General features: G+C 37.9%; 1 protein-coding gene across 3 annotated transcripts in view; it reads left to right on the top strand.

The window, feature by feature from the left end:
• Positions 1–16,494, top strand: part of LOC149088311 (secretin receptor-like) — a 93,576-nt gene that overhangs the window by 63,578 nt on the left and 13,504 nt on the right. For all 3 annotated transcript variants that reach the window (XM_089246770.1, XM_089246776.1, XM_089246781.1), the window contains 3 exons: positions 7,360–7,420; positions 12,624–12,693; positions 14,580–14,671. In XM_089246770.1, coding sequence (XP_089102896.1) covers positions 7,360–7,420; positions 12,624–12,693; positions 14,580–14,671 — 223 coding nt within the window. The remainder of the gene's footprint in view (positions 1–7,359; positions 7,421–12,623; positions 12,694–14,579; positions 14,672–16,494) is intronic.

Below are 16,494 nucleotides of genomic sequence, written 5' to 3'. Positions count from 1 at the left end.
GTCCCCGTCTCCCTTAGTAGTTGATCGATCGTTGCGAAGGAAGTATGGTGCGGACAACGCCTCATCGGATATTGCTGTTGGTACATCCGCTGAGCTAAGCACCTATCGCCATCTGCTCGACCATAAATCAGATGCATATCAGCGTATTCCTCGTTCGTGTAGTCAGCCATCACGATAGTCATTGAAACAGACAACTGCTACACGTACTTACTACCGCAATAGCGCTAATTTACGTCATCCGCAGTGCGTGATTCATCTGTGCGAAGTGAGGATCTGTTGTTTCAGCGCACGGAGGAACCCTTATACTTATATTTCAGATATCTGAGCTGAGCTAAATTGTTACAAGGTCCAAGTTCATTTATCGTGACATCAGTCGCATCACAATCTTTCAGATTTTGTCTCCCGTGTTTGATAAAAATTAATTTTTTTTTAAACTTGATTTTTTGTTTTAGATTCTGCGAGTAAAAATAAATTATCGTGCTCTTCGAAAGATGGAGCCACATGGAGCAGGGTCACAGTTTCAACGCAGTAAAGGCTAGTTAATTATAATACAAAATATTTCGTCTGAATTTTAATGTTTCTTGTGAGTTTAACATTGAAAAAGCTATCTAAACTTTGTTATGAGGTGGAGCTGCTTCTCAAGATTGCTACCGCAGGGAATTCCACACTAAGGAGTTAGCGCACTGACTTCTCGGTGAGTATAAAAATAAAAAGGCTGCCGTTAGAAAATAGTCCAATTAGCCCTCGTGTGCAGACAATGACCGGACCTTGGCGCGACGAAAATGATCAAATCGTCAAACTCCTTCCCTCTTTCCTGTGCCTCTAGGCCCATGTATTACTACTTCTGCCCATGTATAATTCGGTGAATCGTTCGAAACCCCGAGCTGGTGGAGCGTTTGAACTTTGCAGCCCCTAACGAATTAAATTTAACGAGGTCTATCCTGTATGCGCGACATGCCTACCGTATTCCGGGTTTCATTCGTTTATCGCGATGTGATACGCGAACAGATATCCAAGGATGACTGACAAGTGAAGGGAATACGTTCTCGTTGCATCCATTTTCACACATTTTATGACGAATCGATTATTTTTCTGTAAAAGAAGCAAACAGTGAGACGGAAAGTTTCCATCCTTCCCTAGGCATCTTTTTCGCATCCATTAATGTGTTTTATACACATACGCATTTTCTGAAAGCCCGTCGGCGTTCTTTTATGAATCCAGCAGATGCATTTCATCTACAGCATTTGACTCGCTTTTAAAGCATTTCCAACTTGTCACAAACGACTCAGTTTCTAAAGAAAGCCGACACGAGAGGAAATATTACAGATGTATTATTATTATCATCTTTTTCTTCTTTTTTTCAGTTTTCTTTCTAATACTGCATAAAGATTGACATCATTTTCTTTGCACGTTCCGATATTGATGCTTATATTCATCTTTACATATTTGCCATATTTTGTTGTTTTGTTTTTTTTTTCTCCGTAAAATACATTTTGATTCATTGCAAATTTGCGCGCTGTAGTGCTTCAAGTTCCCCAATGGTTATTTATTAACAATTTCGCCGACAGCTCCAACATTTTGGGCGCAAGTTTGATCTTTTGTACTAATATGATCCCAATTTCACGTATTTTTCTCGTAAAATATGATGACTCAAACATTAATGAAATAACAACTAATATTTGATTGCATCTAACAGAAATTTTCACCAAAAAAACCCTTATAAAAACTTCAACTTCGGTTACAACGACGAAATTTCGTGGAACCTTAGATGTCGTTATGACGGAGTTTGGCAGTACTTGAAGAATGAAAGACAGATAGCACCACCATTTAACACGAAACATGCATAAATCTAACAACATAGATACGTTCGGGCAACACTCATCCGCAACACACGTTCCGACATAGACTGATTCATTAGAAATCCCATAGAGGAATTATGAGAAAGTGTGTACGGGGCGCATGCGCGATAAAGCGGTTGCAGTATAGTAATGAGTAATGGGAAGTATATTGACGGCCGGCGGTTAATCTTCAAAAAAACGTCTACATGTGAATACTATGCCTCGTCTTTCAAGGTTTCATCGAAATTCCGCATCAAGTTGTACGGCTGATCCAAAATATTTCACTTCGAGCCAAACAACGCGCACTAGATGAACGTCAAACTTACGACCACCCGCCGACAATCGTCATATTAAAGGAACTTCTTGTATAGCGAAGGCTGTGGCGCGCAACCGGTTTGTGCGCGAGAAAAAAGGGAAAAGAAAACAAAAGTCTAGCTTATTAACCACACGGTCAAAGTGAGTAAGCATATGTACAAGATACACAGAAAATTGTTTCATACGTAGAGCTGCTGATTTTATCTGGAGAGAAAAATTCAGCTTTGGCTCTACGGGGACTTAAACCCACGCACCCAACCCCCCCCCCCCCCGGCATTCTGGACGAGTTATAAAATTTATTTTCTCTCTCTCTCTCTGTGCGTGCGTGCGAGTTTTTTCTCTCTATAGAAATCTACAATTTTAGATCGATCATCGCCAAATTGTGCATATGTACCAAACATGACCCGACTTGAACGATAGGCTACTTTAAAAGTTCGCCAGAGCGGGGCAATGCCCGAAATAGGCAAAAATGCTTTCTGGGTCTCAACAATCACCTTCACTTTCGGAATGTTTATTTTAGTTACCGTGGTTCCCTAGGAATGCGTTTCAGACGTGTATAATATGCCTTTACAATGGTTTTTCACTTCTTTAACGCTACCAGTATATATGTATAATAGTTTATGCCTTTATAATGGTTTGCCACATTTTCAGTCCTCCCAATAACGAGGTTTTTTGAATAGACGTCAGAATCATCATCAGCATCACTTTGAGGGACAGGCGCAGGATGATCCCCATTGAAATCAATGTTAAAACTGCCGATTTTACTGTAGAAATGCGGAAATTTTTGGTGGGGGTTTTCCGCCACATCAATAATTTTAAAAATTGTATTAAATTCTCGATTTTTGAAATACTGAGTTCGCTTAGAGAGATATACGAAGCCCAGAAAATTAAATATAAAGTAATTAGCCGGATCTACTTTTGAGTTGAATATCTATGCAGTGCCGTCTTAAGTATGGGCCCAGGGCCTCAGGAGAAGAGGGGCCTCACAAAAATTAGGTCCGGTTGAAAGTTTCTAGAATTTACAAGGTAGGACCTCAGAAAAACAACTTGGCCCGGGGGCCCATGATGCTCTTAATATGGCCCTTTATTCATGTAATAAATCTTCTCAAGCATGAAAATTAATGTCTCCGTATTGTGTCTTTTAATATTCAACTGCATAAATTGATATAGTTTAGGATGTTTTAAAACTAATTATGGGCCCCGTAAAATAAATACATCGAAGAAATTCCACAGCTCCAATTAAGCATTTTTGAAAGCAGAAGCAGGCAAATGGATAACTTGAAGTTCGATGACAAGTATAACTTGATCGAAATACCTTGCGCTCCTTAAAAAAGGGAAAAAAATACAGGCTGTTTCAAAAAGAATCACCCGATTTGAAAAGCGTATATTACGAAAAATATTACACACATAGACACTGAAGATTAATTTTATATTACATGCCTAATCATAAAGTTTTTTTACAAACGAAATTAAAGGTGCTCAATATGTCCACCTTGGGAAGAACGCATATGTCTATACGTTAGTCGAATTCGTCCATTTTGCGAGCATGTTTGCATCCACTGCTTCCACGGCTGCTGTTATGCGTATCTTCAGTTCGGCTAATGTTGCTGGAAGGAGAGATACGTAAACGTAGTCTTTTAGTCCCCACTAGAAGAAATCGCACACTATGAGGTGCGGCGATCTTGGAGGCCAGTGATGTTTAGCTGAATTGTCAGGTCCCGTACGGCTAAATCCCTCATTTAGGAATGCGATTGTTCAAAATTTCTCGAACGTCCAAGCTCCAGTGTGGTGGTGGTGTGTCCCATCCGCGTAATTACAATCCCTACTTACTTTCTTAGTAGCACAGGAAGCATTAGCTCGCCGGTGATTGGTTACTGCGAGCAAAAAAAAAGCAAAAGCAAGCAAAACGTCACGAGAGGCGGAGATTTGGGCTAAACTGAATTTCAAAGTTCATTAACGAAATATGAAAGCATTTTTTTATTGAATCAGTAAATAATAGCTGGGCCCAGCTTCGCGGGCCGTTATTGTTGTCTTCCCGATGAACATGAATGAACCGCATTTGATTAAATCGGAAACAAAAATGGAAACATTTTTTGGTAAAATCGGTAAATATGGGAAAGAATATTCGGATGGGTTTCAGACCCCGAATAGAACACAATCTTCGGTACGTGAATCTCGTACTATAACCATTACTCCAACGGTGGATGTTGGATTCGAGCACAATTATATATATCTATTGTTAAACGTCGCCAGCAAAAATTTGTCCATGACTGACGTAATGGGGTCATCACTCATTTCGGCCAATCACGCTAAATTTCTACAATATAGCTATAAATGTAGGGATTGTTTATAAGCGGCCCGTCCCCTGCTGGAACACGAAGTCATCCGAATCGGTTTCTAAGTGTGGGAAAAGCCAATATTGACAAACACTGAAGTGGTGGCCGAAGGAAGAGCGTTAGCGCTACCTGTCGGCAACTGCGTGAAACTCGAGATTTCCCTCTTTCTACCTATACATTATTCGATAACGGATTAAAAGATGAATAGTTAAGATTTTAAATCGGATTATTCTTTTTGAAACATCCTGTATATTCATTTCTACGTTTCCTTACATCTAGATTTGTTTCTTTCATGAGTCGCGCAGGAAGTCGCCATATTGGTTAACTTAGACACGGTTTGTATGTCTCTCAAAGAAAGAGGGAGATATCACATGATCCAAAAAGCTTCATTGAAGAAAACCCGGGCAGCGCCGGGTATTATAGCTAGTATGTATATAAGTACAGCGTAAATATATCTTAACCTTCCACATAATCTAGAAATCGAAATGATCAGTGAGCGAACAACATGTGAAATTTACAGGTGCAAAAACTAGACCCGTCTGGAACTGAAATTACGTCGTAGTATTTTCCTCACGTACTTAATCTGTCCCGAAATGTCAGATTTCAGAAATAACGAGAAAAAATATTCCTTTAGCTGAGATTATTTATTGCCATTTCATATAAATTCTCACTTCGTGCCGAGTTTGTTTATTTTATTTAGGCAGCATGTTTATGAATGTAAGTTTGCTGTCGCCGCGAATTCCAATTGCAAAGCGCTCTCTCTCTCTCTCTTTCTCTCTCTCTCGGGGGGTTGATTTCAATTTCAAGAGAGAAATCGCTCGGAAAACACTTTCTGCATCCGAATGTGACTCGCGTCGAATGAATGAACGCGATTCACACACACACAAATAAAAATCTACTTAGTTATTTCGATTAGTCTGCCTAGAGGAAGAGTGTGTGTGTACGCGTGCGTGCGTGCTGATCTCTGGATGCACAAACAAGACGAAACCTGATAAGATTTCCGCGGCCATCATTTGATGAAAATTGTTCGTTCGGGTTCGAAGACCGTCGTCCGTTTGAGTTGGCTCTCAACGTTTCCCCAACACTAGTGGTTGGCATCATCAGGAGAATTGAGTTTTGATCCAGTTTTATCAATTCTCCTGATGATGCCAACCACTAGTGTTGGGGAAACGTTGAGAGCCAACTCAAACGGACGATGGTCTTCGAGCCCCAACAAACAATTTTTAAGACGAAAGCTTCTGCGAGAGATCGCGCGAATTCGATTGTAAAACGGGAAAATATATGACATGTTGAAAATGTAGAGAACGTAAAAAAAAAGCTTCCTGAGGTAAATTTGATTTAGCGATCGAAGCAAAGAGTTCACGACAACAAAACCGATTGTTTTTATTGACATTTTTTGCCCCTAAAGATGGAACTGCTTGTCATGATGATAATAATAAACACGTTTCTTTCATTTAATGTCCGTTACGAGAAAATAATCTCAAGTTTATGATAATCTGATTTAAAGCTAATCTCGTGACTGCAATTTACACGCCGGAATTTTTCACTAATTTCCAACGACAATTAATAATTTTCCCCAAAGATAAAAACTGCGTATGAAACCAGTTAGAAATTTTCTACTCCTGCAGAGTCTGTAATCTGATGTCTCTCAATTTCGATCAGAATGAGGAGTGAGTGATCACTTGTGACGTCAACGTCGTAGTCTTCACGTTAGTGAAACGCGACGACGAAAACGCTAATTTTTTCACAAGGCTAACACTCAACTAACTTGTTCCAACAGAAAAACATGGATACAAGCAAGGGCCGGCCAAATAAAAACCCGTTCGAATAAATTTATTTATTCAAAACTTTTATTTATTACGAAAAAGCGTATAAAAATAAACATAGCAATTTATAAGAAAGCCATAACGCACTTGCACTCTTTTGTATGTAATATATCTTTCTCAAGATCAATAAATGGTTAGGTTTCCCCGGAGGCACCCGAGTCCCCAGGGACAATGTGCTTATATCACTGAGTGTGACAGAGCCTGGGTGTCTCTCGGTTCCTATCACTATCACTTGCACTCTTTACACAAAAATGTCACCATAAACATCGAACTTCTGCAGAAGAAAGCAGATACCGTGCGTAAGGGACTTTGTTATGTCCGCCGAGATGAGACGCATTGTAAAACCTTCACGAAACCGTCATGACTAAGCAACCCCAGGATATTTTTGCCGGGTATGGTTCTGTTGCTGGACAATGTTTGTTGTCATGTTGCGAACATTTTGCAGGATTTTTTACCATGTATGAGATTCAGTACCATCCCTTGACCATGATTTGTTATTTGCGTGAGTGGAAGAATCCTAAAAGAGTGACATCAGCATTCTGGTGGAAACAAAATCTCAGCATCAGAAAACAGATCATGATAGTTTCATGTAGTCTGTCTAATATGTCATTGTAGTAGACCAATCAAAGTCGTCCTTCGCACACGATATCCTCAGGAAGTTGAATGCGTGTCTGAATGACACTCTGACGAACACAAGTGCATTCTGGTTTCCTTATAGATCAATTTGCTTGATTCTGCTACACAATCGGATATACTAATTTTAACCGTCTCAATAAATCCACTCGAATAATTTCATTCGAGCCTGATATTATACTGGATGAGCATAAAATCATGCGAGTTGTTCGGAACCCACTAACGCGTACTGTTTATCGGACAAAATACTCCGAATTTGTAAGATACATGGCAGCGCTTCTTGAACATGTAACACGTAAAGAGCATTACTCACTAGAAGAGTTTTGAACACATCACATTATTTTATGCTCACCCTGTACATTTAGTAAAGTTTGAACGTAAATAATTGATCCTAGTTGCGATTCGTTGCAGGTTTTCCCGTGTTCTTCATCGTACCCTGGATGATCGTTAAAGTCCTTCTGGAAAACAAGCTGTGAGTTGTTTTTAATTTACATATGTGTAGTCAAATCTCGTTACCAAGTCACTCCGAGGAACTCAATAAATCTATAGCATTAAGCGAGAAGTTATCGTTTTCGGAGGAGTGAGGTTATATAAAGTTAGTGACTCTCTAATGAGATTCGTCAGCAGTTTTGTTTCTTTTCATTTTGAAAATTAAATTGATTACCGCATTGAACCCACTGACAAATGCACTCCGAGCATCTGTCGGATGATCCTTGGATGTACCTTGAATTGTTTAATTTATTCAAAACTCACCTCAAAAACAGTCAATATTTTTCACACTCATAAAAAATATCTATTTATTTACCACTGCATGTGGCAGGCCTTGCAAGAACACAATGTAGACAAAAACGAAACGCAGGCAGTAAAACATCAAATGTATACAATAAAATTTAATCTATTTACGACGTAATAGATACGTGATGTAGACTGTAAAGTAAGAAATGCGAACAGTAAATACCGAAATGCAGACAATAAAAGAACGCAATGTATAGACAACGAAACACGAAATTTAGACAGTGATAACGAAATGTACATAAGAGAAACTCAATATAGACAATAAATACGCAATGTACACAATAAATACGCAATGTACACAATAAATACGCAATGTACACAATAAATACGCAATGTACACAATAAATACGCAATGCGTATGTTGCTGCCAAAGTCCGATTTTCAAAAATTATTCGGGCTTTGGCCGCCAATTCGCGAAGTGGTCGGAGATCCCTCGCCAAAGTTCGTTGTGCTGATGTAAGACAGTCCAGAAGGCACGAAATACTTTTTTTTTCAAAGCCAACGTGTGATACACGGCTACATATAATCTTTTATTATCAGACTTTGGCCAGGTATCTCTGACCACTTCGTGAACTGGCAAAGCCCGAAATTCGGAAATTGGCCGATTCGAGATCCGGTCGGCCAACTTCTTGAACTGACCAATAATTTCGAGCTTTGGTAGTAACTTATACCATGAAATATGAAATATTGACATAAAAACTCAATTTAAACAATAAAATACGAAAAAATGTAGACAATCAATGCAATATAAACGATAAAATACGAAAAGTCGACAATGTATACGTAACATACACAATAAAATACGAAATGCAGATGAAAAAAAAACAATGTACACAATGAAATACAAAAGTTAGACAATGAAAACGCAACGTACCAATAAAACACGAAATGCAGCCAATAAAAACGCAACGCACACAACAAAAAACGCAACGTAGACAACAAAAAACGCAACGTAGACAACAAAAAATGCAATGTAGACAGTGAAAAACGAACTTTAGATTACAAAAAGAAATTTAAAAAAAGCGAACTGAAATTTTATCGCAGAAAAAACAAGTTTTTCTACTATTTGAAAATTATAAGGACTGAAATTTACTTAGGTACTTGTACTAAAATAAGGAAAATCACGGCGCCCTCTGCTTCTAAGGACATCATCGGCTTGAACAAAATGAAATTACTGTTAATCGTAACTATCAGAGAAGAAAAAAATGTTTCTTAATTGAACTTTTTCCCGATCTTTCAAGACCGTGGTAGTGGCTTCATTTCTTTTTTATGGTCGAGCAATAAATAGCAAGTGCACGGCATGAAAGTCGATCGGATTCGTCTTAATCAGTGTATTAATTAGCGGAATTCGTTTTTTCAGTACGTCTCGAAGATCATTTTTATTCAAAGAAACTCTCTAAAAGCATTCTTTTATCCTTTATTCCAGTAAATAATAGACCTGACGAAATAGAAAAAAAAACAGAGGGAGAATCATTTGGAGCGTATTTAATATATTTTTTTCCGGGTTTACTCCGTGTTTTGGGTTTTTCTTTTGTTTTTCAGTAACTTGAGAATGAAAACGCATTTTTCTTCTTTAAAATCCCTTGCTTCTGAGATCCCCTACTAGAAATATATTTTATAAAAAGCTGTAATATTATCCAGCTGTCGTCGTCTCCGGAGTTGTGAGCTTGCAATTCGACTCGATAATAATTTTGCCGCCTCGAAGAAGACAGAAAATTCTCACCGGGACCATCGTTGTCTATCGCTCGCCATTCAGAGTGATTTATGCTATTGCAGGGATATATACTGTATTTCTTTTTTTACATCCACCTATGATAGAATAACCGGTTTGTTTGTTCTTACTTGAATTTCTCAACGCGTATCTCGTGGGACTAACAATTTTTTTAATCTCAAAATCGTAACGATCAGAGGAACTCAAAACAAAAAAATTGTTTCGATTTCTTTTTTAAATTAGTAACACCGAGTTCTTCACTAAGCTAATCGAAATTATTTTGCTCCGTTGCAAATAATTCATAAGAATGGATTATCGGATATTCGTAAACACGTTTACGTAATCTAGAAGTCGAGGAATCGATTCGCTAGTGTCGCCTCAAACCTAAAACTGACGCACTATTTAACTTTCAGTTTCTTATCCGATCAGATCAGTGTCGCTTCTTTCTTTTTTCTTTCTTTTGTTTTTAAACAAAGATTTCAGAACGAACGTCTTTACGAAAATATGAAAATTTTTTGAGCAGCTTAAATAAAGACCACAAAAACTTTAGGACTTCTGAGGTTTCAATTTTCTTAAGCCTCAGTTTCTATAAAAAGAACAATTTTTAAACAATGAAATCAACACGAATGTCCCAGGAAAATCTTTCCTTTATATTTCAGGACTCCGTAGCCGTTCGATTTAGTTTAAAATGAACAAGAATGATTCGACATAATATATTTTTGGCCTCCATAAGGCACCTTCCAATCGTGTGCTTGTTAAGTTCTGGTTTTTGCTACTATATGTGAATGGAGTATAAAAAATGTGGGAGATTATGGAATGGTTGGATAACATGAAGTACCGGGTTTTCTTCACCTTCAAGAGTATCCTCTAAATGGAAGAGTAATGAACTACTTCAAAATGCCCCCTCCGATGCTATAAAGTCAGTGTCGCTCGGTTGACGCCGTCATCACGGCTGCTATTGGAGAACATTTGTTTTTCTCCTTCCTGAAATTTACTCAGGCAAGTTTTCAAAGGTGCTTATTAATTATTATAAATGTGTCAATAATTTGAAACTAAGCACAATATACGTCACAAGTGTTGTGTTTTATAGTGTTATGCTCATTTTTAGATACTCTCCGGTTAGGTTAAAACGCAGGGTTTTTTAATTTATTTATTTTTTTCCAACAGCTGGCTGATGCGAAGATGAATTCAGGAAAGAAAGAAAATTCAACTGCCCTTGCGAGGAATCGAACCCAAGTCCTCTTCCTTGACTAGAGATTGTGCACTAGTAAATCTTACTTTCAAGGGATTCGATTCCCCGCAAGGGCAATTGAATTTTCCTGAATTCCTTCTTCGTATCAGGAAGCTGCTGAAAACCTTCGTATGGATAGCGGAGAGTGACACCATCTTTTTTTCAAAGATGGTGTGTCGAATAATCTCAAGTACTAAAGAAATGACAAATCGTTGTAAAGGCATAACCATATCTGAAACGCATTGGTTGGAAACTAAAGTAAACATTCCAAAAGTCATTTTGAGGACTATGAACCATTGTTCCCCGACCATTTTTCACCCATTTCAGGCATTTGTCAGAAACCTATCGTTCAAGTTGGGTCCCGTTTAGTATACAGTGGATCCCGCTTATAACGTTTTCCAAAAAACCATTATAAAAAACGTTGTAAGCGGGAAAACGTTTTAAACGACAAATCTAAATAAGAATTAGAGTTGCCGCTACGAAAATAAGTCGTACTAAGCGGGAAAACGCTTAGTGGGAACGTTGTAAGCAGGATCGACTGTATATGCAAAATCTGTCGATAATCGGTCTAAAATGGTAGATTTGTATAGAGAACACACGCACACACTGACAGACAGAAAATAAATTTTATGTATATTGATAATAAGTAATAAGTGCCACCTGAATCGGGCTAGAATATATTTCGAAGATCAAAAGTTTAGGAAGACAGAAGAAAAAGGTCCAGGAATAATGTGTATCCTGTTCTCTGTGGGCCCATCTTGACATTTTTAGGGTATATATGGAAGATTGGATCCGTTACTCTTATAAACTGACTACGACACCACCACATCATCAGAAACAAACATCGCTAAATAGTTTTTCTACCCATTATTGGCTTGTCATTTCTGCGTCTTCGTTTGTCCTCCAGCTGATCAGGTTGGGGTTTCCGGTCATACATTCCTATGTGATTCTGTTTTGTTTTTTCTACATCCCCTAAAAGTTTGTACCTTGAGTTTTGAGTCACCCTGCATATAAAACGACCTACGTATCTTAAAGCACTGTAAATGCGTTTTCATTTTACTTGAACATTGAAAAGCGGCAACATTACGTAATTGGCGATGATGTCCAAAAATGTTTTTTTTTTAACCCTCAAGTTCAGGGTAAACAAGTCCTTCCTTGGTTTGTCTCGTGAGATATCCGTCATCTTGAGCTATGTAAGGCGAACCCTTTTGTTTACTTTCTGTACTTAGTATACAGGAAATATTACATGGCAAAACTGGCATATGCTTACGTCAGTCGGTGTTTTGTCCTGGGGGTCCCATATTTACAGGTCCAATTTTGAAGTTGAGAGAATTTTCTCGTGAAAATAAAAAATAGTTTTAAAATTTTCTCGTCGTTTGACAAACATTCGTAGCCTTCGATTTTCATAACAAACGATTCATCGGTAAAAATCGTCGGATCGGATTTTTTTGATCCCCTGTTAAAGTAGCTTGAAAAATAATTCGGAAATTTTTATTATTGACGATCTGGAATTATATTAGATAAATAACTCGTCGCGTCGAGGTTTTAAAACTTTGATTTGGATGGCGGATAACGATTAAAATGTTTCGTCGAAACATGTTTTCAGCGATACGCTTGCTACAATAGGGTTCATAAATAATTTGTTATTTGCCACACCATTATCTACTATACTCGTTACGAACGAGTTTCGTGTTCATCGATTAGCCTGATTCGGAAAATTTTTATTTCGGACGCTTTAATTACGAATTCGAGGTCGTCCGTGAAACTTCGAAATATGATGGCTTATTTCGGGAAAGATACACACAGTATTTACCATTTTGTCACAGCATTTCGCTAAAAATAAAGTTGCATTTAATCTGTAAAATGTTTTTGGTTTTGTGATTGTTTAAACTAATTGTGTTCTTGTCCCCCCCCCCCTCCCCGCACCTGAAACTTTAGATGCTGGACAGTCAATGAGAATCCCGCATTCTTTTGGATCATACGAGGGCCGATCACGGCCTCCATCGTCGTGAGTCACGTTTTCATTCTTCTTCCTCTTCATTTATTTCTTAACTATTATCAACTAAATGCAAGTTTCTGTATGCTTTCTGCTAACCACAATAAGAAAAAAACTACAATAGAAGAAACAAAGAGTTATTCAGAAACAGACCAAAAAAACTGAGGAGACTAGAATTCCTTTCCCCCGAATCGGATCGTCGTTATAATACAGTGTGAGCGTGAAATAAATTGGCCTACTCAGAGCATTCTGCAAATCAATGGTCAGATCCATATCAGAATTCGTGAATATATTTCAAAGGATACGCTCACGATTCCGCACTATTGGCAGACCTTCAACGCGATACTTACATAGCGCGGAAAGCCAGACACCTTACATTTTCACTTCAAAATACGTACGACAGGTTGCAACAACACTTGAACGCGAAACACGCGTAACTCTGACAACGTAAATATGTTAGGGCTATACATACACTCGGAGCACGTGTTCCGGCATATGCCGATGCTTTATAAATTCTCCAGGGAGAGGCCAATGATACACATGCTACTAAGCAGCATGTGTATCCCGGGCCGAATGGTTACTAAGTGCACATGTACGGTTTAATAATTACTACTTTAATAATATGATTAAAATATACATATCAATAAATCAATTATTTATTTCGCTTATGGATCCAGACTAGTGCGATCGGTTGGCAAGAATATAGGAAACATGTTGATAGAAAAAACACTCATGTGTGCAGAAGAAAAATCACAACTCAGTGTTTCTCAAACGTTTATGATCCACAGTTCCCTTCGTCGGGAGATTTTCTCACTATTTCTTTCTTCCTTTTTAATCAATGGAGAATCGTTGAGAGCATGATTTGAAAAATGTGCTCATAATTTGAGCGCAAATTTTCGATATGGACCAGAGGATCGGTTAAAGTTGTAAAATGCCGTGAATAAAAGGATTTATTTTGAGTGACGCTGTACACTCCTCAAAGCGCAACGAGATGAGTTGGGTCACCAATGTCGCAATATGCGAGTATATTCAGTCATTTTCGCAACGTGCATACGAATATAATGCAAAAATACGAAAGTACGTGTTAATGGGGACGTCAAACATAAACGTAAAATAAAGACTGACATCAATCACTAAGACACACTCTGTACTCGCCGAGAGAAAATCGAATTGGAAAAAACTACCAGCCATCAACCAACACCTTTTTTTCTTCTTTCCCGGAGACACAAATGGGATTTTTGTTCCTACGGGGTCTAGTTCTACTTTTATATTTTTATGTTTATAAACAAAAGATTTTGCGCTGTTTTTTCTTTGTGAATCACGTCGACGCATTTGATTGAAAGGTAGATTCAGAATTTTGGAAGATCCGTTTATTTCAAATTGAAATACGAAATTGACTATTATTGGGTGTTTTCATTCTGAAGGTATTCTCTCTACATCAAACGTCAAATTACATTTCATTTGCTTCAGTTACACACAATTTTTCCTCATAAAAGAAGATGAAAACGGTTCATTTCGAGGTAAGTTTTCAATTACGATGCCCATCGCGATCTTTCTATTAAAAAAAAAAAAAAAAAAGAGAAAATGGGGAGAATTTTTCAGTGAAAACATGACGATTCAAAAATCGCCATAAAAAGATGACGCCTCTACTTCTAAGTTTATTATCTTATTATCGTTCAGGGGAAAAACTGAACTCCAGTAAAATTTTCTCTTTCGTGGTTAAAATCGTTGGGCCGACGAAAGGGCTTAGAAATGTTCGGAAAAATGGCAGTATTTGAAGATAATTTTCCTCCAAAATGTTGAAATTACAGTTATCGTTTTTGTTCATTCATTCACTTTCCAGAGTCGTTATTCGATGTTTAGCCTGGTTCTAATGCTTTATGTTATTTTTTTTCCAGATCAACTTCGTGTTCTTCATCAACATCACGCGAGTCTTGTTTCTGAAGATGTTCTCTTCGCAGGCTGTTCAAACGAGGCAATACCGCTACAGGTACCGTGCAATCATATTCAACAGCAATTCTCAACCTGTTCCGTGGACCAGAAGTGGTTCTTGAGTATTGGATAGGTGGTCCGGAGACAGGCTTGATAACTAAAATCCAATTGGATGAAAAATTATTCAATTGTTGCAATGTATTAGGAATACCTTTATGGTTAACCATATTTCATCCAAAAGTCGGCAAAATCATCAAATATCGCTGAAATTGCTAAAAAACGACCAAAGTGCGAAAAATGAAGGGAGTTGTTGAAAAACGCAATGAACCGAGATATAGCTCATTGAACTTGACAAATATGTGGGACTTTATAGCCACAGTTGTACGCGCGAATCAAATGCAATAATGGAAATGGCTCGTTGTCTTTCGTGCCGATAACGACTTTTCCGATCACGAGAGGACTTTTCTTTCTTTGCAAAAACAAGCACAAAAAACATTTAAAAGAAGAAACAAAAACGACAAGCTACGAACGCATGGACAGTAAAACCTGTCTTCAACGCAATCGTAAGGGACCGAAAAAAAATTTCCGTTGAACACAGGTTTCCGCTTAATAAAGGTTCAATTGATATAATGTGTACAATTTTGCAACAATCTCGTGTGTGATTGAAATAAAATAAAAATAAATTAATCGAAGAGTTGAAGTAAATAATTTAAATATATATATTAGAGTAAATAAATAATTAGTCTATATAATTACTCTAAATGCTGTATTTACGTTCTTTTTAACTTCATCAAAAATTTCCAATTAGGGTGTCAATATCTGTCGTGTCAAGTTCGGTTTGCACATTTCCGTTCAAGTTTTATGTAATCCTTAGTATGAGGACCGTAACTAAGAATTTTGTGAGGGAAGAGAGAGAGAGAGAGAGCAACACAATTTTGCACCCTACCACTGTAAAATTCAATGATTTTATAGCAGTGTTTCGTCACCACCTAAAATTTTGCCGCCAGGGCAGTTGCTCTTTGCCTCTCTTTAATTAATTCCGGTCCTGCTCAACGTTACGATCATGGATATACACAGCTTGCATACAATTTTGTAAGTCTTGTCATTTAGAAATTCAACCCTTGCACTGATTTCTCCCGTGGAAAAGCCTGCTTTTCCAAAAAAAATTGTTAGAATTTCAGAAAACAACTGACTGCTTTACTACATATGACTTATCAAAACCACAATACCAAGTACAGAAACGAACTCACATTTGCAAGCATAGATTGCGTAAAAAATTTTGGTGGAGCAGCACTTCAACATTTTGTAAGATCCAGAGCCGCAACTAGAGGGGGGCGAGGGGCACAACTGCCCCGAGCGGAAAAATTTAGGGGGCGGCAGTTTTTTGTGGAAACAAAGAACACCATCACAAAGTAATCAAATTTCAAAGTTGTGGGAGCGGCAAAATAATGTTTGCCCCAGGCGGCAAAAATCCTAGTTACGTCCTGGTATGATTTCCCACTAACACTCACAGTGTTTGTGTGAAATTTTCCGGTTTTTTTTTAAGGGTACAATTTTCCTTTCCGTTTCCGCGTTAGACAGGTTCCGTTTAATCCAGATTTTTTAATATGCATATTGGCACTGAAATCACTGGGCCACGATTTTTTTCGTTGAAGACACAGGTTTCCACTTAATACAGGTTCCGTTAAAGACAGGTTTTACTGTATAACCATATAAGGCCCCCCAAGGGAAACAACATCTTTCCAAGCAGCCTTATGAATTAAATCGTTACATTTTGCCGCCATTTTTCCAAAAACGTATGTTATGTAATAAAATAATGTTCCTAATAATTTCTCTCACGAGTCCTTGAATTGAGCAGAGGATGAAACGAAACGCAGGACG

Source organism: Pholcus phalangioides, unplaced genomic scaffold, assembly GCF_987345545.1.
Source record: "Pholcus phalangioides strain wild (caught in Gottingen) unplaced genomic scaffold, Ppha-v1.0 ptg000003l_1, whole genome shotgun sequence".
In the NCBI taxonomy this organism is placed as follows: Eukaryota; Metazoa; Arthropoda; class Arachnida; order Araneae; family Pholcidae; genus Pholcus; species Pholcus phalangioides.
Note: the sequence above shows the minus strand (reverse complement) of the source record. Positions and strands in the feature narration are given on the sequence as shown.